This window comes from Chroicocephalus ridibundus, chromosome 1 (genome assembly GCF_963924245.1).
Source record: "Chroicocephalus ridibundus chromosome 1, bChrRid1.1, whole genome shotgun sequence".
Classification (NCBI taxonomy): domain Eukaryota; kingdom Metazoa; phylum Chordata; class Aves; order Charadriiformes; family Laridae; genus Chroicocephalus; species Chroicocephalus ridibundus.
This window is the reverse complement of record NC_086284.1, coordinates 176,963,607-176,987,628: the sequence shown is the minus strand read 5'-3', so window position 1 is coordinate 176,987,628 and position 24,022 is coordinate 176,963,607. Positions and strand designations below refer to the sequence as shown.

General features: G+C 41.5%; 1 protein-coding gene across 1 annotated transcript in view; it reads right to left on the bottom strand.

Moving 5' to 3' along the window:
- The window catches only part of PPP1R12A (protein phosphatase 1 regulatory subunit 12A), a 123,070-nt gene extending 102,394 nt beyond the window's left edge, over nt 1-20,676 (bottom strand). Inside the window, exon 1 of the mRNA XM_063322875.1 lies at nt 20,249-20,676. Within this exon, the coding sequence (XP_063178945.1) occupies nt 20,249-20,485 (237 nt within the window). The 5' untranslated portion in view covers nt 20,486-20,676. The remainder of the gene's footprint in view (nt 1-20,248) is intronic.
- Nucleotides 20,677-24,022: the final 3,346 nt, after the last annotated feature.

Genomic DNA, 24,022 nt, shown 5'->3' with positions numbered 1-24,022 from the left:
AATACCTGCATACACTATTACAAAAAACCTTAGAGTTTACAGGATCAGATCATTTCACATATGTGACAGCATTCCAGTTTTCAAAGAAAAATAAACAAACATTTTTAAAAGTTGGAGTAAAATGGCACGAAAGAAATTCTGAATATTCCTATGCAACTAATCTAATTAAATTCATCAGGTAAGAAAAAAAACAGTACAAAAAAACCCAAACAGCAGACAATTTTTTTTCCCCCTCAATATTACTATAGTGCCCTTTGATTCACAGGTACAGATACAAATGAAGTACAACCTACCTTTGACTGAACAGGTTAGTAATTCAAAAAAATATTTTCCTTCAACAAGAAACTGACATTAAAACACAAGCTAACATGATTTTATGTATTTGATTGCATTCTTCCTCCCCAAACTTCATATACGTCTTCCACTATGACACATTGTAGAGCAGGATCGATGTCGTCAGAGGTCTGTACAGAGCCTAGTACAAGTGATGCCACTGTTTCATTAGGTATTTCTGCTGGGTCTGTATGTCAGGCAGATCATGGGAGAAAGCCTATTGAATACAGCAGTTACCACATAACTCCCTATATTAATGTAACACCTGGAAGCTCTAGACAAGGATAAGGACCTCCAGAAGAATCTATATCCACATCTGTGGTGCAGTTCAGATTCTCTGGAAAAGGTTTCTGCGTCAATAGCCAAAAATCTGTCTGAGTATAGCAAAAAAAAGGAGTCTCCAAAAAGGAAGAAAAAAAAAAGTGCATTAATTAGCACACAACCAAAAATCCTGAACTCCACAAACAATACTGATGAAGAGCTACCCTGGGCATCTGAATTTCTGCATCCCATTCTAAGAATGATTATTCAAAGCAGACAACCTAAGCCATACCTTCATTAAAAAACCCCTCCCATTCAAACTCATTTCTCATTAAGCCAGTGCTCCTCACCTCCTCTTTTACTCGCCCATTTGTACATTGGTCACTTTTTTAAAAAAAAATTAAAAGCCAATCTAAGGCATAGGTTGTTGCAAACTCTAGAAAGGTAGTGCAAGATAACCTATGTATTAAATAAATACTCATTTACTTATACAGCACTGAAGTTAAGAACTGCATTTTACATTGCTGCTTTGTGAAACAAAGAATACTTTGCCATAACAAAACTTGTTACTTTCTTTTCACTTCAGATCTTTTCTGTTCAGTATGCTGTTGCCATTCCTCCTCCCCCCTAGCTTCTCTGCTTCCTACGTTACACTTTTCAGCACAGACCACTACAACTAAGACCACTCAAGGTGAGGACAATTTCTGTCCAGACTAACTTTGCAGCAGGTAGGAAGATTACAATATATGCCTACCTATCTGCCAAAGAAATAAGCTCTTCGGTCTGGGAATAGGTTGAGCAAAGACATACCCCTTCTCAACAGACCAAAGCTTGCATTTAGACTGGAGAGAAACCCCTTACTTGGACTGACTGAAACAGGAAAGACCACGCCACAAGCTATCAAGTTCAATAATCTAAACCTGTCCGTCTGATAAATGCACATAGTTAAAAGAAGAGAAGAGCAAAGATCATCTTATTCTTTCTGGTAATCTTGGGGGAAGAAGCTGGGGGGGGGGGAAGTGGGGGGAAGAAGGGCCAACCAGAATATAACAGGAAACATGAGACTGTTTGGTACCCAACTGCAGTTAGTACCCAGTCTCCATATATTTACTTGCCTTCCATGGCCAAAGACTTGAGGAAGTCAGAACTCCTTAGACCCTATAAATCAAAAGCCACATAGATTAAGACTTTTTTTTTTTTTTTAAAGTAGAAGACAGCCCACCCATTTTTATGTCACCTAGAATTACGCAAAGGTTAGGCAAGTATCTTCCAGACACTTCAGTGGTAGAAGTAGTACAGACTGCAACCAGGCACTCAACAGCTGGCATCTAAAGGTACTTCATGTACTTTAAATACAGCCCACCTCACATCAGAAAATAGTACCATGTTCACAGCGTCTACTCTATGAGAGCTGAATCAGGAAGGTTGTGAAACCCAGGCAACAGCAGCAGCGTCTTGTCTTCAAGGCCCAGGAGAAGATTTTTGGTTTTGTTGGGGTTTTTTTTGTTGTTTTAAATAATTTTAAGCAAATCGCAGCTCTGCTTTGTCTTTCACCTTCTTAATGGTCTTCTAAAACTGTACTTTCCACCAAAGAGAATTCCTAGTCTGACCTGGCTATTGGGAACGGATGCTAACCATTCTGCATATTTATGCCATTATATTAATTTTTTTGCAGCCCTAGGGCACAACTAGAAGAGCCTTGTTTCTTTAAAGGCAAGGTTTGAATATGGCTACCAGGACGACAGTTTAAAGAGGCCGCATCATTTTTCTTCCAGTTTATGTAAGACCCTTGGGAACGTGTTAGCAGAACTGTTTGGTAGCTTGCCTGCATATATTCCCAGCTCTGCCTTTGCTTACAAGCCAAATTTTTGTCAAAAACAAAACCTGAAGTAATGCTAGTTGCAAGCCTCCATCAAAATCTGAAATATACAGCAAGCTTTCACACAAGACTGAAAATTTCTACATCCATTAAATGATGGTTTTGTAAGTTTAAATAAGTAGTCCCCTGGGAGCAGCAGAGAACACTAGCAATAGTAATAATACTATTTCACACAGTTTTTGTCTTTAGTTTCCAAAGCTAAACCAAGGGTGGAACAGTAAACCTTCCATCTAGGCAAGAACATTTATGACAGTTTATGACTTCTACTTTTAATAGCCCTTTCAGTTCAGCAGTTCCACACCGACATCTCAGACCGCAGGTAACCAGCATCACTGCTGCATGCATAGGAAAACGCGCACATAAAGTTGTCAAACTATCCCAGTTTCCTGCCATTCAGTCTGTAAGAGCTGATTAAACACAAATTAACAATAACTCCCTGAAATAGCAGCCACAGGAGCAAGGGCTGGGGAGATAGTGAGAGCTTGTTGTTTTAGGGGAGGAAAGGGGAAGAAGTTAGGGAAGATGAGGATTATGAAAAAACACTTATTAAAAGAAAAAAAAAAACAACAAAAACCAAATGACACTTTGGATATTAAACAGTGTCCTTATATAAATACTTGCTGGCTTTACTGAAAAGATCTTTGAATTACAGGTTGAAAGCAAGTGGTAAATACTAGAATGAACTGTCATTTGGTTGTTGAACAGAAGAGCAAAGTTATGAATTTGCCTCAGTATTTGTCTCCTGGAATTCACAGCTGCTTGGCTCCAATTTCCATCTGCAAAATGAATAATTTCCATTTTAGGAGACCAGCTTGCAGGAGGTCAGAGCAATCTGGCTATCCTTGATTACACGTCATGGTTGGTTACAAGCTGGAGGATCTGCTTGTGCCAGTACATGCACAAAATGTAATCTAAATTCATTAAAGCAAGTGTACTAAACCTTCATCAGCTGACACAGAAGTTGCACTAAACTTTACTACTGAGATTCAGCTACTATTGGAGAATTTAACATGCATCTTTCTTCCCCACAGTCATCAGGAAAAAAGAAAAAAAAAAAAAGAAGCATTACTGGCTTACAGCACCTAGTGGAAGTACTAAGTGTCATAACTACTGGCATAATGTAGGAAAGAATTATGACAATACAGAAAATTCACAATTCTTTCACTGTATGTGGTATGTATATTGAAGTCACAGGTCAAACCCAATGCAAATGTAAATTAGAGAGGACAAAAGTTAAAGCCTGCCAGTTTGAACACTCTTCAAAAACAAGTTACTGCTGATAAATTCACTTGAATTCCCAAGCTCAAAAAGAGTGCTGTAAAGGTTTATTGCATCAAAGATTCAGAGACATAACTAAAACCAAAATTTTAACCATTTGTTTTATGGCTGAAGAGTACTGTCAACCAGTTAAGCATCTGTAGCGTTTGTTAATCAAGGCTGGCAAAAGTCTAGTAAAAAAGTATGAAGAGCTAGTAGTAACATGGAGACATTAAAGGTTAATTACATCACTACTATACACCTGAAGGTTCTAGAGCACACCCGCCTATTCAGCCTTGAACTCAAGGGATGCCACAAGAATCAATAAACCATATCGCACAGAAATATCTCCTCCTAATATCTGCAAAGAAAAGCCACTCAGAATGTTAAGAATTATTAACCATAAATGTAGTTTACACTTGAAATGGGAGGGGAGAAAAATATCCACATACACCATAATGATCACAACAGCTTGGTTTAAAAATACACTACTGTTCTTTGGGATAGAAACTAAAAGTTCTTTAAGTAGAATAGACAGATCAAAAATTCAGACACCTCCAAGTACTTTTAAAACTAGATAAACAAACAAAACCACTATGACTTTGTTCTTACCTATAACCTCTTGATACTTGCTGATAAACGCTATCTATTTCTGCTGCAAAAATAGAATTTTTCTTCTCCAGTTGGTTATAACTGCAGCATCTTCTGCACATGTTTCAGTGAACTTTACTTGATGTTATAACTCCTACAGCCTCTTCCATAACCAGTCTAATCTGACATTTTGCACTCTCTCATTCAGCAAGATGCGGCACTTCCCTTTGATTCTTGCTTTTGTGGACATTAGCTGTGACAGAGCCAAAGCAGTAAACATCATGACAAGTCAAAAAGCCTCAGGTTAAACAGGCCTCCGAACATACACTCAAATACAAGACAGCAAAGCAGCCACAACTACTGGCTCAACTGCAGAAACGCTTGCCTTGCTGGCTAAAGAGAGGCATCATCTTGGCATGATGGACCAAATCCATTTAGCCAGTAACTTGCTGCCTAATTGTATTTTTCCGGTTTAAACATTCTGCCAACCTGAAGGTGTAATTTTACAAATTAAGTGCTGTTCTCATCCCCTCCAGCCCCCCAAAGCAGATGGGAAGACAAATTACCTTTCGCTAGTTATTCCAGGAGGCCACCAACAGTCTGCTATTCGCCCTTCATGTATCAGCATAACCTTGTAAGCAGCAACTTCCCTTCATTCAGCGTCCTCTTCTAAATTGGCAACAGTACTATTGTTGTATGACTGAAGTGTTTCGGGGAAGGAGGAAATCCCATTTTCCTCTAAGACACTGAAAACTTTTTTGCAGTATTCACTAGAGTGGTTAATTATTTTTTTCCAAGCATTGTGTTATCATAGAGTCAGTTTCTACCAACTGATAAAACTCAGTCACTGAAGTATTTGGAACTTTAAGTCTTATATTCAGAAATAAAGAAAACTGCAGAAAACTCACATACCACACTGTGCCTAACGCAGGCAACTTATCTGCATCTTAACATAAGAATTTAAGAAATTCTTCCCCCAGAGAGTAAGAAGGTAAATAGCCTAACGGAGTCATCAGTATTCTCAGTGAATCAAGACCAACTGCAGTGCCAGAAGCATTTCACAATCTACACACTGAGACTGACAAAAGCAAGAGTTCCCAGAGAATCTTTGGTTCACACAATTGGCTTTACAGGAACAACTCCTCGCATTCTGCTATTCCTTGCATTAAGCAGAGTTAAAACATTCCAGAGAGAGAAATTCATAATGCAACCATGGGTTTGGGATGTCACCTTAGGTATCCTCATGAAGTCAAGAGGAGACAAGATGTAAACATCCTGTGTCTGAATGGTTGCTGATCCTACCAAAGAAAGGAAACAAACCTGCAAATCCTTTCTTGGAGGAAAAAAATCAAAGTAGGGCACACGCTGGGTTTCCATAAGCATCATCACCTTGTTTAACTCTCTACAGATGCGGACTTGAATTCAGAGCCTGCTTTTATAACTCTAAAAGCACAAATAACTACTGATGCTTATTTATTAAAAGTTATGAGGCAAGAAGAATTTGATTGCCAAGATCCAGTTTCTATAACATGAGCAGAGCAAGGAGACAAGGGGATGGAAAGAGAGAAAAAGGGACCATTTACTTGGATTAAAAAATCCGAACTTTGTCACTGTATTATCTTATGATCAGGGAAATATGTAATGTGTGTGTCATGAATCTGACAGCTACCAAAGATAAGTACAGAAGTGTATTGATAAAAAAAGCTAGTGATGTCATTCCCAGTTAAGTGACACTCCTCAGTTTTACAGCCTATCACATGAGCTCAACTGCCAAACCTCTGAAGCCAGATTTTAAACTATCTTAGTTTTAAAAATTTAAGGTTCTGGCTTAAAGTTCAAATGGTTTTAATATTCAAGTAATATTTGTAGTTTAAGCTGCAATAAAGCAGTCCAAATCACTTGACTTATGCTGTTATTTGTTTACCTTCCAAGTATTAACAGAATGCAAAGCATGTTGTCAAGTAACATGACAAAACAAAATGAACAGGAAAAAAGACACAAAGAAAATTTTCCTATATTTAAGTCATTTAACTTAGCTATAGAAAATAGTATTAGATAATTAGAGAGAAGAATTGAAAAGTACTTGAAATCCTAGGAGAAAGAAATAAGGACAGAAAAGCCTTCCAAACGCAGTCACAAGGCTTTCCATCTTGAAAAGACTAAGAAAGAACTTGTTATTATATGTGCAGGTAAGCAAACAGCTGCCGAGATACAAAGTCCCCAGAGGATCTCAGAAAAGGGGGAAATTACGCATCAGCTCTTCAAGCAAACACTTGAGTCATCTCTGTGTAGTTGATGATAAACTGTGTGACTGAAGAATCTATAGCTCTGATGTCAACGAGGCTTCTTAACAGAAAGTTACTCTTAAGTGCTGTTTGATCTTTTATTGGTATCCCCAGAGCTTGCATGCCTTCAACTTTTACTGATGCTTTTCGTTTATGCACCATATTTTGAAAAACAAATTTAAATGGAAAAACACCTTTAATAAGACTACTATCATGCAAGTTTTTCCCTGCCAGAATTTTTTTGTTTTCATGTTTTAATCCAGCATGTACACCTGACATGACAGGTCACTTACTCTAAAAAAAGAATACTAAACAATTAATATCATCAACAGCTTTTAAAATCCAACGTCTTGATAACGAAGTATTTTGTTTTAGTAGGCCTGTCTGACTTCTATAAAGTTTTTTTAAGTCAAACTGAAGGTCACACCCAAAAGCTAACCTTCCCTCAGGAACTGCTCCATACACACCCAGAAAAACTCCCCTATTTTCATGTTCCTTGTGCCAGAGAATCTGCTAATGATTAGGCTGCAGAAAGCTATGGTGACTTGTTCGCAGGTACAGTGATTCTCACATGGGTAGGCTTCTTGCAGCAAAAATAGGTGACAGCTCCAGACGTACTTAAATTGATTTCAAACCCTCACAATGTGTCATCCAGTCAATCCATCTGCTACATCAAAATACAAAACTTCACCCAGTGCAGTGTGCCCTCCTCCTTTTGAGTTGTGTGTACATTTTTTTCTTTCCTCTGTTGCACTGAACATGGAGATGAGCATCTTCTCAGGTTACTGTACCATTCCTGCCTTGGTGACAGGATGGACAATTATGCTAGAATCAAGAAAAAATTCAACAGTTACAGTAAGATTACTTGAATTTCAATAGGAAATATGTAATCCTAGGCAGAAAGTGGGAAGTTCTGAAAAGAAGTTAATGACACTTTGCATCTGGAAATGGCAATTACTATGGCATTCTAAACACGGCATACTTCTCAAACTGGATAAATGAGTTCATATATATAAATCTCAACTGATAGATACAAAAGGCAGCAACTACTTAAAGTGACAGTTATAAGGCTCCAATTATCCTACCAAATATAACCAGATATTGAATGCTGTAGCTGGTACTTCTATTTCACATTTACTTTACACAATCTTTATGAATTGTAAGCTGAAAATGCTGTTTAAGAAAAAAACCCAGAACTAAATAGTTGTTTTACTGAAGAACTGTATTCAACTGTACTCAAAACCACATCAAATATTTGTACTAGTCTTTAATAAAGCTTGTTCAGGGTGGTAGTTCTTCTTGCAGGGAGAAGGGAAATGACGTGTTTGAGATGAAGTTCTTACTGAAGGCAATGTGACATTCAAGTATTTTGGGGACGCCTCTAGCCTTAAACAAGACCAAACCCAACAAACTAAACCTGAATACTAGCTAATCTATAACTAGCAAGAAGATGAATCAAACAGTCCTTCTCAGGCATGCTAAGACAGTACCACAGAATCACCTGGCACTTCAAGCCTATGATACGTGTTTCTCCAAACAGAACTTCCATCACCTATGGTATGCTCACACTTACCAATATAGTATAGTTTTGCTTTTCTACGGACTGTGGGGAAAAGAACTGTTTAAGAACTTAGATACTGTGAATGGACTCTAGCAATTGAGATTTTTCTTATATATATAACGTAGTATCTCAATCTGCCACAAAAGAATTACATGATAAAAAAAGGCAAAGGGACAGCTAAATGGAAATGGGATTTTCCTCCCAATGATGTAAATATCTTCTCTTGCACGTTTGCCTTCATGAAATAGGAAGAGTTACATTTGACACTCTGGTACTATCAAAGAGGTAGAAGTAATCTACCACACCATCATGTAAACAGAGTAGCTGACACTAAATATTTTTCCCAACTAATGGTAGTCAACTACGTACAATCATCGCTATATGAAGCTTAGTCTCCCCTATGGGGAGAAACAGGAAATAAATGCCTAGTCTACATTTAGCTTTTTTAAAGTAACCTCATCATAAGACAGCATGGTCTTTAACATTGCTTAGACACTAGAATGGCACATGTATTCCAAACTCGACAGCTTTGTGACATTAGATTATCATTGCTATTCATTAGTGCAAAGCTGGCCCATTAGCAAGGAATTAGTCAGGAATTACTAGTTTTAAGTGAAGGATAACTACATACAGAGGTTAGCACGAGAATTCAGGAACAACTCTCTAGAGGAAATTAGGGAAAGGATAAAATCCCCCCACACCTCTCATCCTACTATCAGAAAAGCAGGTAATATCTCTTTTAATCAAGAATTCCAATATACAAGCAGCCAGAGGTTACCTGCATTTCCATACTTCACATCAGTATCTACAGTTGCATCCAACACTATGATGCATTGCCAAAGCCTAAATTTCTCAAGACAGCCTCTTGCTGGATCCCAACTGCAGCTCCCCTAACTTAGGTCTTTCTTTTCACAAGCTATTACAACCTATAAACTAATTTACACACACAGTTTTACATTCATGATGTTTATACCTGGAGCTATTTGTGTACCAAAATGAAACTTTTTCTTTTTATTCTAGAAGCAGCAAGTGCAACTTTTCCAGTACTGTTTATTTGTAGCAGTCAAATCTTATAACAAACAGTAGAAAAGGTACTCTAAAAACCCAAATGCCACTTGAGCTTGGAAACACCGACTTGTAATTAAAACTGACACTTTTTTTACTATATAATGGAGTAAAACATACCCTTTAAATCCTGAGAAAACAATTGGAAAATAGCTCCCTCACTCCCTCATCTTATTACATGGGTCAGTAACTGATAAAATGCTTTTACAAAATACGCAGTATGTCTTCTTGCATTCACTCTAAGTCATCTTGCATTTTGCTTTGCAATGTTTTTGTTTTTTTTTTTTTTTGTTTTTTTTTTTTTTTTTTTTTTTTAAATCACCACTGCTACATTCACCTACAGCTACTGGTAAAATTTATTTATTAAATAACTTCATGAGTTTTCGTTGAAGTTGCATTTGACAGATCAGATACTGTGGATAAGGTATAACATTGCAAATTGCAGGTAAAAATATGAAGAAATTATTTCCCATAAAACCAAGTTTGAGGGCAGCTCAACTAAAACACAGGGCAATCATATACTTGTCATTGGCCTCCTTCAGTATTTTACAAGTGTTAAGCACAAGAGCCACTAGATCTGTTAAGTTACTTCTTCACAGCGATGGGGGAAGTTGCTTCTCTTACTAAGCATACAAATACCTGATAAGCACTGTGACATACACGTATCAGCATTCAATACTGCTGTTACACACGTACAAGTGTAGCTATACAGAGACACAAACGCCCAGTGTTTTGCTAGCTTTTCTGCAAGCAAGTAGAAAATGAGTGACCAGAAAGCCATGTCCAGAGAGATTCACAAACAGAAACCCACCGACAGCCACAGTGTTAGTGCACCCCACCCTCTCCGTTCTGCTATATTCAGAATCCAAGAAACTGATCTTACACAAAAATTCTTACAAAGTGTTAAAGTTTTCCATTGAGTAAGAAACAAAATGCATACTCCTCATGAAAAAAGCCTTCATCATTATGACCTAAAATAATTCAAGATGCAGTAGTTTAACAAAATAGCAGTAGCAAATTGTGAAGTATGGCAAGCTTTCCAAAAGCATTGTTTTATATGGTGTCAGAGAAATAAGATTACTGCTTAACAACAGGAGTCCCAGTTTGGCCCACAGGCACAACGCTGTCACCCCAATCTTCACTTTTCACTTTGATTAAAACCTAAGGCAATTCATTTTTGCCCAGGTTCGCAGCAAGTTCAGCACCATGCTGGATTGACCTGAAAACATTTCCAAAGAACAGGTTAGTAAAACAAGTTAAAGAGCTGTTGACTTTTTGTAACTATACAAAAATATAACTTAATGCTGCAGCAACAAGAAGCAGGGTTACATGTATTTTATAGTAGTCAGGTAGTCAAGGTAGTCAAAATTAAGACTGATCGAGAGGATAATACCAATAGCTTCGGATTGTTTCATCTCTGTGATGAGGTGGGGGGCACACTTTTAGAAAACTCTCATTGATTTAATTAAGATTATTCACTTAATTAAGCCTACTCATTCAAGTGTAATTGCATACGTTTGTGAACATACTGAAGTAACAACGCTTTTGTTAAAACTTGGGATGACATGCTTTGCAGCTTTAAAATAACAAATTTTCCACTTGAGTAACAGAAGCATAGGTTTTCAATCAGGAATGCTATAGCAAATTTGAGGACATTAGTAAGCCAAAAGTTTCAAAGCCAGAAGTCCGAGACGGTATTTTGGTTTCAAAAGGGGCCCACAAGGATCCTGGATTTGACAGAGGAATGCAGCTCCTCAGTGAAAGCTTCGTCCAAGTTAAGTGTTTCAGGAGGTAGCACTGACCACACACATACATCAGCGAACACGTTTGTCAGCTGTGTTCACCTCTGGCAGCAGATGAAGATATTGTTGTTTTGCCTTAGACGAATACTGAAGTGTGAAATCTTAAGAAAAATACTGTTAGGTAAGTTCATCCTGTAAGTTTGAAGCAGAACTATTAACAAATGGGTTTCATGTTGCTAACATTCACCCTAGTCATTCTATAAAAGAACCAAAAAAATAAGAGGGAAATGAAATTCACATGAAAAGTGGCATATATATTTCAGATCCACAACATAATGCTAAGACTTGCATGTAATCCCCTGATGTAGAAACCTCAAATACGTATATAGAAGATATTTTGGTTACTCTTTTAGCTTCGCTATCAGGATGGTAGAACAGCAAGAGCAAAACTAAGTAAATAATCACCCCAGAACTAAAACCTGCGTAGTAATCACCACTGGCTGGCTAACTGATCCTCTCAAAGCAAGCTGTCATAGTTTGACCTCAAGACCATAAATTATAATCATAACATGGGAAAATAAATCAAAGGATATTTCAGAATGATTTTTTAAAAAACAAAATATAAAAAAAACAAAAATCAGTGAGACTTGGCCCCTGACAGAGCATTTAAAGCTGAAACCATTTCTAACAACCAGAGCTTACAGATACTTTAGTATCAAAATAGATGGTTATGTGCCAGTTATAGACCAAATGTAAAATTAAAGTATTCAGAAGTTACAGTAGTATAATAACTATTTACTTGAACCCTTGAAAACAAACCTACTTCTGTATGTAGGCCCAAAATGAGGTAGCATTTGCTGGTCAAGCTTTTTCAAGGGTTTCACCCCTTCTTAAAGCCAACTCCACTCCTCACTCTGTTTAACAGACCTTTAGAAGCCATTAGTCTAATAAATATATTGTTAATGGGGTAAGTGCTAACACCACTCAGGCATAAATGGGAAACAGTCTTGTTCAAAGACTTCATCATATTGCTCTAATTTTGGTTTTGTGAATGAGTGGTCAAAGATTCAGTGTTTCCAGGATAAGCACAGTGGCTGATTCAGCGTTCTCAATAAACAACTGAAACAGAAGAGCCGGGTACCAGGTCTTGTCAAAAAAAGCATTTAAAAAATAATCCAGAAATACTTCCCCCCTGCCCCCAAGTACCCTGATCATCTTTTGCCTTCTTGTTTTATCCTTACAGTTTTGAAATTACTAGAAAGGAAACAGCTGAGGAATGCTGCCACTCTTATGCCATGCTTTCCATTGACTGTCATTTCAGGAATGCATATAGGAAAGTAAAGCAGCTTGGAATGTCTCCACCCATCCAGCAGCATCAGAAGCTGCCCAGCTTACCGACAGCTCCACTGCCTTGCAGCTGCATTCCAGTTTGCGTTTTTACAGTTACCCAGATCAATGAAGAAAGCTATATCGTTAAGCACCAATATAACATTTGTTAGGTAAACGTCCTCATACATTGCGTGTCCCATATCCATATACTCTATATTGATGCTGCAGTATGGCAGTAACAAGGAGCAATTGACTATTTCTTGGTTGCAAGCTGTACCCATGCTATAGTTGTCCTAATCTACCACCACATTCCTTTCAGAGCATATTAGTTTATCTAAGTCCAACCCACCTGAATATATTCTTGCATAAAATTTAAGTATTTGCTAGAACACATACATGTTCCTCAACCCCACATCCTGTCAGCCTGGCCTCAGGAGTCACAATTACACAGAAAGAGGCAAGCAATTTGATGGGCTCTCAATTTTTTAGAATATTTCAGTAAGTGTCATACTAGTCCAAGTAACAACTTTGAGAAAGAAAGCAAGAGTATGAGCAAAGCAATAAACAAGTGAAGAACTGGCCAAGAGCCTGTCAAACCATCTGTTCCAACTAAAATTTAGCTTATACCCTTAAGCCTGGAATACAGGTCCTCAGCTAGAGGACCTAAGCTATATCTCTACTAACGATTTATACTGACTGCTTCTGTCTCCTAGATTCAGATTTAGCTAATAAACCGAAATCTAGTAATTCGGTAAAAAAATAACATACTTGCTACAATGCCAAGATCAAAAAGGCCTCAAATCAAACCTGTTCACATCAGTTCTATTCATCCGTACAAGAGCACATCTCATCTACTCTTACAAGGTGCTTTTGATGATTTATCATGAAAAAGTGTTCTAACAATACCAACAATATGTCAGAATACATAGAAAACCATAGATTAAAGCTTTATGTAAAAGCAGCAGAAATTGTCCCTGAACACTAGCATCAGTGAATACTAAAGCCCTACCAGCTGAATTCATCCTTATATTGAAGGTAGAACTCTTCCTCCACAACTAAGTAAGTTTAAGAAAGCTGTCAATTACACTAACACAGAAACTTGCTTTAAATACTTAAAATAACTACTATATGCTAGAATTTGCTCAGTTTGTTCTATTTGCGCACAAGAAGTATCCCCAGTCATGAAAACTGCTGTGTAACCAGACAGAAATCCCAGGTTCAAACTTGACAGACCACGAAGAGGCCAAGAGACACTTGGAGAGAATAAATGTAAAAAGGTGAAAAGACTGTTACTTGTTTCTTTTATAAAACACCAAGCAGAATACAATTCTTTTGAATGCAGCGTTTAAATTTCTGCTATTGAAGTATATTATGAAGAATCACATCTCTCTTTCCTCTTCTGGCCTCCATTTCAGAGGGTAAAAAAAATAAATCTTAGATGACAAGATCAGTAGGAAGCTAACAAGTACTTAGTGTAGAATCTGAACCTAGTTACTGTAACTACGGAGAGAAAGATCTATGGCCCACACAACTACCAACTCCTATTACAAAGGGGATTTTAAACAAATATGCCTCTGTAGTCTAACTACTGAGTGAAGTCAGTCAACATTATACTTATTTCAGGACTCGTTTTCTCTGTGTTTTGTTGTACAGATAGAGAATTAAAAAAAATATTTTGAAATCAGGGTAACTTAATACAAGCTGAGCAAACAACTCCAAAATTCTCAGTTGTATATCATCTACAATAAAAGTAGCAGGGGGTTCGGTGGATGAGCGGTTGTTTCCCCTCTAAACACTGAGGTTTAGGCACCAGGTTCGTAACCAAGTACAAACTTTTCTTACGAAAGGAAGTTCTCTTACTTGACAGTCTTGAAAAATTAACAGGTTTACCATACACACCAGTATTTTCACCTTTCAAGAGAGGCAGTGCAGAAGTCATAGCTAGGAGGTTACCAAGATAGCTTTGAGCTATTCCCATACCTTCCTTACCCTTGGTTGTTGGGTGCTACTGCTATGATGCAAACACCCTAGAGATTTAAGACTGTAGCAACCTGTTCTTTGCTCTTATGACTTGACATGCTCTGCATGCTGTGGCCCCAGCTCAAATACATGACCTGTGTTATCATTCGTCAAAACGGATCCCGACAGTGCAGCCTTAATGCCCTCTATCAAGTTCTAAGGCAAAGGGATCCAGTGCTGGTAGGTTTTATATCCCTTTTTCCATCACCCCTTTCTGTTTGAAAAGGTGTTGTAAGAAGGCCGACAGTTGATACCAACTGTAAGGATACACTTTACCATATCAGGTACTATGAGCATGCCACAAGGAGTCCTAACAGAATTTTTCACATAAACTGTTGCAGAAACTCCCACAGAGGAAGGTACTTATCCAAGAGATAAATCCCATAGAACCCACAGGAAATACTAAGACAGCAGTAGCTGCCTTTAATCAGTCAGAAAGACTAAAGGTTCAGTGAAACACACTCGTGAGGAGTTTCTCAGAATCTTTATTACTACTGAGGGATCAATGCAGCAGAGTCCTGCAGCAGTAGCATCAAATCAAGATTTCTATTTAACACTGCATACTTCTATGCCTGCAAACTAATACATAACTATAGCATGGGTAAAACAGTCTCACCTTCACATTCAATCTAGTACTTGAGAAGTTGCAGAAAAACACCGATAGTTGCAACAGAGAAACAGCCTTTGGAGAACTTTGCTTAATTAAACTGTACTTGCCCTGGACAAAAAAGAGCACATGAATCCTTCATTAAGGATAAGGAGCCCCTCTTCCTGTTCAGCCTTCACCAATGACAACACCTACAGTACTCAAGGATCCCCATACACAGTCAAGACAATTTCCCTTACCTTACCTCCAAAGCAGTACCCTCCCCAGGAAGACGCAAGATCAAGGCAGCAGGACATGCTCCTTTTCATGCTATGTGGTAGAATCAGGTCACAGCGCCCACCTTCCTCACCCAGAGAGAATGAGGCCAAAAAACAGGTTACCACCTCATAAATCCGAGCAGTCTCAAAGAAAAAAAAGGGCAGCCAAAAAGCAGGCCCCGTAAATTGTCATACCTAACCACAGCCTAATCTCAGCTGCCTTCTTTATCAGGAGCAGGCAGGTACTCCACAGTGCACACCCCATGCTCCCAGGGGAGCAGCTTGCACAGGAAATCCAGCCTTCCAGGAAACTGGATACATCACAGTCCCTCCCCACCACAAGCAGCCTTCCCATGGTGCTTCCCAGAAAGGGTGTGCTCCTCTTTCCTGTACAATGTTCTATGTAACTTTTAGACAAACTACTTTCGGTCACTTAAGCAATAAATTCCAACTGGAGCTAGCAAACCAAGTCCTCTCTCACAGACAGCAAGAAGAGAGAGGAAGTGCAGCTCGGGTGCTGCACCTGGGGAGGAACAACCCCATGCACCAGTACAGGTTGGGGGCTGACCTGCTAGAGAGCAGCTCGATGGAAAGAGACCTGGGAATCCTGGTGGACAACAGGACGACCATGAGCCAGCAATGTGCCCTTGTGGCCAAAAAGGCCAATGGCATCCTGGGGTGCATCAAGAAGAGTGTGGTCTGCAGGTCGAAGGAGGTCATCCTCCCCCTCTACTCTGCCCTGGTGAGGCCGCACCTGGAGTACTGTGTCCAGTTCTGGGCTCCCCGGTTCAAGAAGGACAGGGAACTGCTGGAGAGGGTGCAGCAAAGGGCTACCAAGATGATCAGGGGACTCGAACACCTCTCTTATGAAGAAAGGCTGAGGGATTTGGGTCTCTTCAGTCTGGAAAAAAGACAGCTGAGGGGGGGGACCTTATCAACACTTAAAAATACTTAAAGGGTGGGTGTCAGGAGGATGGGGCCAGGCTCCTTTCAGTGGTGCCTGGGGACAGGACAAGAGGTAATGGGCACAAACTTGAGCACAGGAAGTTCCACCTAAACATGAGGAGGAACTTCTTTACTTTGAGGGTGGCAGAGCACTGGAACAGGCTGCCCAGAGAGGTGGTGGAGTCTCCGTCTCTGGAGACATTCCAAACCCGCCTGGACGCGTTCCTGTGCAACCTGCTCTAGGTGACCCTGCTCTGGCAGAGGGGTTGGACTAGATGATCTCCAGAAGTCCCTTCCAACCCTATGATTCCATGATTCTAAGAGAGTCTCCAAATCCTAAAGAAGGACAGGACCTAAGCTTTCAAGATGACAGAACTGACTCCCACTCCGAATAAACATGCCTGCCCTAGAATGGACCACGTTTTATTAAAAAAAAACTTATGTACTCTCTTCTTAACATTATTTCAAAACGTGCCACTTTTGCCTCTACTCTGCAGAAACTATTTATCCATGAGGTCACAGCTCACCTTTGGGCTTGGTTTTTCTCTCAAGTTCTCCTTACATTCAACTATTACGGCAGACTAAGAAAATTTGCACTCTCTGTAAGTTAGATCTCATCCCACGTGACAACTGTCTGGGAAGGTGGTATTTAAAAACAATCAATTTCAACCTCCGCTAGATTAATGGAACAGACATTTGATTGCAAATTTAAGGTCTAATTTAAAAGTAAGTTTTCTGGTCTTACAGACACACACACCCAATATGTATATAATGCAGGATATTGCAGCAGAATACATACTGCCCTGCTGTAATATCCTACATTGCACGTATCTCCCATAGATAGAAAAATGGTATACCCAGTTTTGTCCTTTGTGCTGAAGGCCTAACCTGAACATATGCTAAAACAAGTTCCTGAAGAGAATGACATTTGAACCCAACATTACATACAGGAATAATGATCATCATCTAATGACAATTTTTTCCCCTTCTGCAAGATTTTTAACTCAAAGAAATTTAATTGACACATCCTTAGATATGATGCACTCAAGCCCGATCATTTATGCGCATACAAATACAAAACGGGATCACTCATTGGCAGTGTCAAGAGATGAAGAAAGTACCTGCATATATACTCCCCCCATTCCTGCTCTGAGCTATGAAGCCAACTGTAATTTTTTCTTTCCCATATGCATTAAGAGAAACAATTCTACGTAAAGCTTTCTGATGGTGATGGCATTCTATCCCACTGATACAGGAAAAGTTCAGCTAATGGCTTTAGTAACAAAGCTTGATGGTCCATTGAAGACCAGATCTGAAGTTCACCAGAATTTCAGCATTAATGCGTTTCCCTCAGCACTTCCAACTACCTGGGCTGTAGAAAACACAGCTTAAGTCTCTTCCTGTAACTGTCATATCTAGCAGGAAAAACAAAGGCTGAGAAATGTAGTAAACACGTAATTCTATGGCTACTTCAGACACATGCATTTGTTCTTAATAACCACAAAAAAAGTTAGGTGCAAGACAAAAAGGACATAACTCAAAAAAGGTAGAGTCACTTTATCTTTGCTGAGGTAAATTTATTCCTGTGAAACAGTAAAGTCTACATGGGATCTGACAGACAACACACAAAAACCCAACAACCAACCAAACAAAAAACCACAAAGCAACAGCAAACCACAGCAGTCTTAAACACAACATGGACTTTGACACAATTGACATCTGTCAGTCAAAACTGTCAGGAAGAATGACAACTTTTTGAAGAGTTTCCTTTAGGAATATATGCAGCTTTGTTCCATGCCACAGACAAATCTGATTAACTGAATTTATGTTATAGACTGCATCGTATATGATCTGCACCTTTTATATGCCATATTAGAGGACAACAGGATTTATTGATAATGACAAAGTGAAACCACTCAGAGTTGGCCATGGGCAGGGGTTTGTTATATGCTTTTTTTTTTTATAATAGTAACCCGCAACATTAATTTCCTGGACTGTCTCAAGAGGATTATAACTTCACAATTGATCTCCTTATTTGCTTTTAATATCATAAAACCAGAAAAGGCTCTTCAGTGTCACTAGAGGAGTTGGGGGGCAGAGGGGAAGGAGGAGAGAGAGTTTTAACACCTCTGTTCCTTTAGACTTTGCCCTTCCAAACTGCAAGCTGACTACAGGTGAAAAGAAGGGGAGCATACGCTCAGAATGATCTCTATGAAAGCTCTGTTGTATATAGCATCAAAGACATTTTGAAAAGGCCATCTGGATTTCATGGAGAGATACAACATCATTCATCTTTTATTCTAAGAAGAGTTAAACCAAACGTCATCCTTTCCTACCAATCACTGGACTACACTAACTTGCAGACCCAACGATCTAACCAGTTAAGGTATGACTTCTAATACAGAGCACTCCTGGAAGCATGAAGCAATCATAACTTGATTAGAGAAGGATAAATACATAAAACCTCGCTACTGCATGACAGGGTAGCCTGAAGTCAGGTAACCGTGCTGCAGTAACATGCTGACAGGCTTAACCACAACACACATTCATTCTTCCAGTTCAGTTCACAACTGAAAGTAAACCAATACCCTTTGCAGGGCAGCAAGGGACAACTTACACACAGGAAATAGAGCAAAGAGTAGTAGAAATTTACATCTTCTGTTCAGGAGAGGATTCTATCCACTACTATGGGGTGACTTAGGTATTTGTAAAGCCTCACATCTGTGAAAAAATCTATACAGGATGGATAAAACACATTAAACAAAAGTGAGGTGGTGAATTTAAGAAAACTGTATAACAGCAATGTCCTAATTACCTCACCTAACTATTTTGGGAAGATTTCTACTTGTTTAACCTACATCTCGTCATCATTTCCCCCCCCAACGACTGAACAACTTCCAAACTTAAGAACAAGCAGCTAGCCCGTCAAAGATCATTTTCCTGCTTTTTGGATACCCAGTGAATTAAAAATTGTGTGGAAGCTTTTGGCCTTCTACAGAAACAAAAACTATTCAGGCAAACCCGCATTATCTCCGGATTGCCACAGCCTTTCCTTATTTGGCTAACGTTTTGAGATTCCAATCAGACTGCTATGAAGTTCAACATGCACAAAGCATCCATTTTGAGGAAACTTCACAGCCAGTTTCCCTTCCATCCCCCCCCACCTCTGCCCCAAGTGAAAGTTATCTCCCTCAGCACCAACCCCCCCCTCCCACATACCCACACCAGAACAAAGCAATATGGATTCGGGTTTGGTTTCTTTTTTTTTTTTACTGCTCTCCAAAGCAGGAAAGAAAGCTGGAAGAGCCCTACTCCCCATAAAGTTCGGCTTTCACACTGCGGCAGAAGCCATCGCTAAAGAAAGCGAGCAGCCTGTTATCGATACACGCTTCTATATTAGGAACAAAACACTGGTTCCCCTTAGAAACCGGGGAGAAATAGATGATCCCTCTCTCCGCCCGCACACACACACAGGAGCGGGGTTTAATCGCCTCAGCCGCTGCGACACCGGGGAGACGGGGACAGCGGGAAACTGCTACCGGGACCCCGGGCCGGGCGAAGCGCCTCCCGGGGCCCGCCCGCCTCCTCACCTGCCGGCCGCCACCCCTCCGCCGGGGGGCACCTGCCCCGGCCCCCCGGGGCTCCCCCCGTCCCTCCCCCCGCGAGGGAGGCGCTGGCCACAGGGGAAACCAGGCGAGCGGGGAACGCGAAAGAGGGTCACCGGCACCTCCTCCTCCCCGCCGAAGAAGAGGCCCGGCCGCCCCCTTTCCGACCCCCGGCCTGAGGGGAAGGGGGCGCAGCCCCTCGCCCCCTCCAGCCCAAGCCGGCCCGGGCCGCTCCCCGGCCGCCCCCGAGCCTGACTCCGGTGGCCGCCGCCTCCCGCCCTGCGCTCCCGGCCCCTCCCCGCCCCGGCGGAGGAGAGAGCAGCCGCCTCCGGCTCCTTCCTCCTCCACCTCCTCCTCCTCCTCCTCCTCCTCCCGGGGGGCACTTCGCCGGCCGGCCTCGCCTCGCCCCCCCCCCCCGCCACTTCCCTGCCTGCCCGAGCCCCGGCCCCGCCGCCGAGCTGCCCCCCCACACCCTTCCGTCCCCGGGCCGGCGGGAACGGCCCCGCACCGACCTGGTGGAGCGCGGTGAGCCCGTCCACATTGGCGTAGTTGATGTCGGCGCCCCGCTCCAGCAGCCGCAGCACCTCCTCAGTGTCCCCGCTAGAGCAGGCGGCCAGGAAGACGGCGCCGTCGTCGAACTTCACCTTGGTCTTTTTGCGCTTGACCACGGGCGGCTCCAGGTCGGTCTCGGAGCCGATCCAACGCTTCAGCTGCTCGTTCCGCTTCTGCTTGGCGTCCGCCATCTTCATACCCCGCTCCTGCCGGGCCCCCTTTCGCTACCGCCGCGCCGAGGATAGACTATATACCGCCAGTATCCCACAGCGCACCGCGGCCCGCACTCGCCCTCGCTCACTCACCCACCCAGGCGGAGGGCGCAGGGCGGGAGGGAAGCGGAGGGGAGGGGCGGCGGCGGCGGCGGCCTCGGCCTCCTTAGCATAATCCCGCGAGATTCCCCGGCGGCGGGGAGGGGCGGGGGGCACGGATGCGGGAGGGCGGGGTGGGAAGGAGGAGTAATACCGCTGCCGCCGCCGCCCGTGTCGTGAGTGGGGCGAGGCCGGCTCAGTTTGCCTCACGCCGGGCCCGCGAGTTCAAGAGTTCAGCCGAAGGGTCACCGGTTTCCCCCTGCCCCCGCCCGGGGCGGAAATCCCTACACAGCGCCCGCTGCCTGCCTGGGCCTTCTCCTGCCGCTGCGACCGCCTGGGTCTGCCCGCGGGGCTGAGGGAACGCGGTGGGAAAGCGAGGAGGGCCTTCCCCACAGAACGGCCGTCACCGAAGGGTGACCGGGCATATGTGTCTCCAGAACGAAGTGTGCGGGGAGGGGGAGCGGGACCGTTATTGGGGCGCCTGGTCTAGGCCCAAACCTGAAAGCCTTCGGGCCTGTGGTGCCTGGGGGCTTCTGCGGCGGGAAGCTGGGTGCCCCTCTACCTCTGTGGAGCAGCTTGGCTATAGGTGCTGCCGTCCCTGCCAGACACCTCTGCGTCACACGCACCAGCATCAGCCTTTCTGCCTGCAAACAGGGAAAGAAGGAAAGCAATGGGGTGACTTGGCGAGGATCCCCTGTTTTGGGAGGTTAAACATATCTGCTTTAGGGCAGCTTGCTGTACAAAAGCCCCGTCTCCCATTTGCCCTCATGCTTCTGCGTGACACTGGACCAATCCCTGTGCTTATTGTCCGTTTCACGTAACATCCATCATCTGAAATCCTGCGGTAGCACATGCATCTTTTGTGCTGGGAAAAAAAACCAAGTATTTACAAAGCATACAGCATTTGAAGATACAAAGACTATAATGTATTTGTTCGGAGTTGTGACTTCTAGGAACAAAGCTATTATACGTAGTAAATTTTTTTCCATGCATAGAATGTTTTCTTTAGCTAAAAGCAATATGTATTTTGTTTTAAATTGAATCGTCCCTGGGGATAAATGTGGTTTTAAACTTACTGGAAAAAAAGTTTTATTTTCAAGTAATTATAGGAAACAAAGTATAGTTTGAGAGGGTCATCAAACCTCATACACTACAAATTTTGCATGGTTTGTTCTCTTCTAATTATGATGTCTCCTTCTTACAGTGAGCAGTCTCACAGCCTTCTCAGGCTTCTTATTTCCATTTTTATTGATAAAAATGTCAGCGGCATTTTGCAACAAGTAGTAGTCATCATGTACCTGCAGCAATGTGGTGTTCTTAATGTCTTCCAGACAGATTTTCATCCGGAGATACTTGCACAGTATCCATCAGAGTTACTCATACAGCAATGCACGACATACAGCGAGTGCACTGACAGTGGGCAGGCGCCATGGGATTGTGAACAAAAGACGACATCTTGTAGTCAAGATGAAAGATTTGCTGTGTAAGTAGGTGGATGAACAATTACCCAGCCCCTAATTTATACCTTCCCATTGGCAGCCCGTGTGAGTATCCAGAGGTACAGTTTAGGGTCCTGGGTTTGAAAGTACGGCTGACTGCATAATGCACTTCAGAAGCAGTTTTTGCAGTGTTTATTACTCACAGGGGTGACTGAGTTGTGCTTTGGCATAGCGCTGGTACCATCGGCCCAGTGTGGACAGTGAGCAGCCCGGAGCTTGGCTGCATCAACTGACTCAGGTCTAAGGAGGAGATTTGTGCAGTCTCCAGCTGGCTGCTGTGGCCTTGTCCTTGTGGGCAAACTTCCTTGGGGACAGACTCTCAATCCAGTGCCATTTCCTAAGGAGCTGGAAACTATAGCCCAGAAAAAGATGACACAAGAAAGAAAAAGCTGAGTCCTCCTTCCCCGGATGTCTCTGATATTTTACATGTACCCTCCCCAAGACGCTGCTGCTCTCTTTCCTTCTCTCAGTTGTCTGTCTCAAAATTTGACTCTTCAGAGAAACCACATAGCTGAAGAATGTGATACACTGGCTTCAGCAAGCAATATTTAAATCAAGTGCTTTATTGCAAAGTAATTCTAGGCAACTTGATAGGCACTTACTCAAAATGCCCTCTCTTAGGAATTTCATTGTCATGGAGCATTTTTTTAGGTTTCCATCAGGAGAGGGGACTCCAGTCCCTCTCCTTAACTTCATTCCTCTAGCTCAGCTTTTTATTTCTGGTCGTGGATCCTCCTGTATCTCTGTCAGCTCACTCTCCTTAGCTTGCTAGTGAAACGCAGAGGTTCTCCAACCCAGAAAGCACATCTCTTTCTGTTCTTATGTATCTTACAGTCTGTTTTTTAAGACCAGATTTAATACCTTCGTTTTGTTCCTTTCTCCAAGGCATTTTTTCACTGATTGAGCACCAGCTTTTCAGAGAACTTCGGCAAATATCTTTTCTTACTCTGCAGCTGTTTGTATATTCTACATTCTTGACTTTATTTTTCCTTGACTTTTTCATTTTCATTTTTTTGGGCTGCACCTCATTTGGGAGTTATGTTATGTTTGAAGCTTTTTACAGACCCCACAGGCAACGTATAATTCATTCATGTGCAGGCAGCTGAAATTCAGTTATTCCATATATATGGGGTATATATGCCTTTTCCACAGAGCTGTGTGCTCTACAGGAAGTTATATGTGGTCCTTGAATGTGATCTAGCAAAGCATATGGTCTTCCTTAAGCAAAAAGTAGAGCTGTCATTCATATAAAGCGGTTAATCTCTGCAATTGTTCACATTTTCAGTATTCAACAAAATTCAGAACAAGAAGGGAATAATGATAAGAGGAGCAATAACAATAATAATAATTCTTAACACTTGTTTTTCATTTACGTATTTTTCCTACCTCATGTATCACATAGAAGTTTATAATGTCAATAGCAAAGGCATACTGGGCCATATTCTTTACTCCATCCTACCAGCTTGTTGTAATTCGATGTCATTGTAAAATCAGTGTGGCTGAGAGGAGGTGATACCTTCTGCGGCGTCTAATTCAGTACTAATTGAGATAAACATATACACTTGCAAATAATATCTGCTGCAGAAATCTGATGTTCTTTTCCAATTATCTACCAAAGCATGGAGGGTGAAATTCATCTGTGCAAAGGATTAGAACAAACCCCATATATTAATTAAGCTCACTTTGAAGACCACATTGAAAGCGAGTATAAAATTTGTCCTAAAACAGTCATTACTGCAATACAATATCACAGGATTGAATCAGATAACTGTGTAAGTGTGCATGTGTGTTTACAATAATAATAGTATGCTAACAAGAGACACTTATCCTTTAAGGTATCTGATGTGTGCAACTTAAGGATACACTAAGTAGACTTAGTTTTATCAGATTGTTTTGATACCTCTCTACCAGAATACCCGACAGA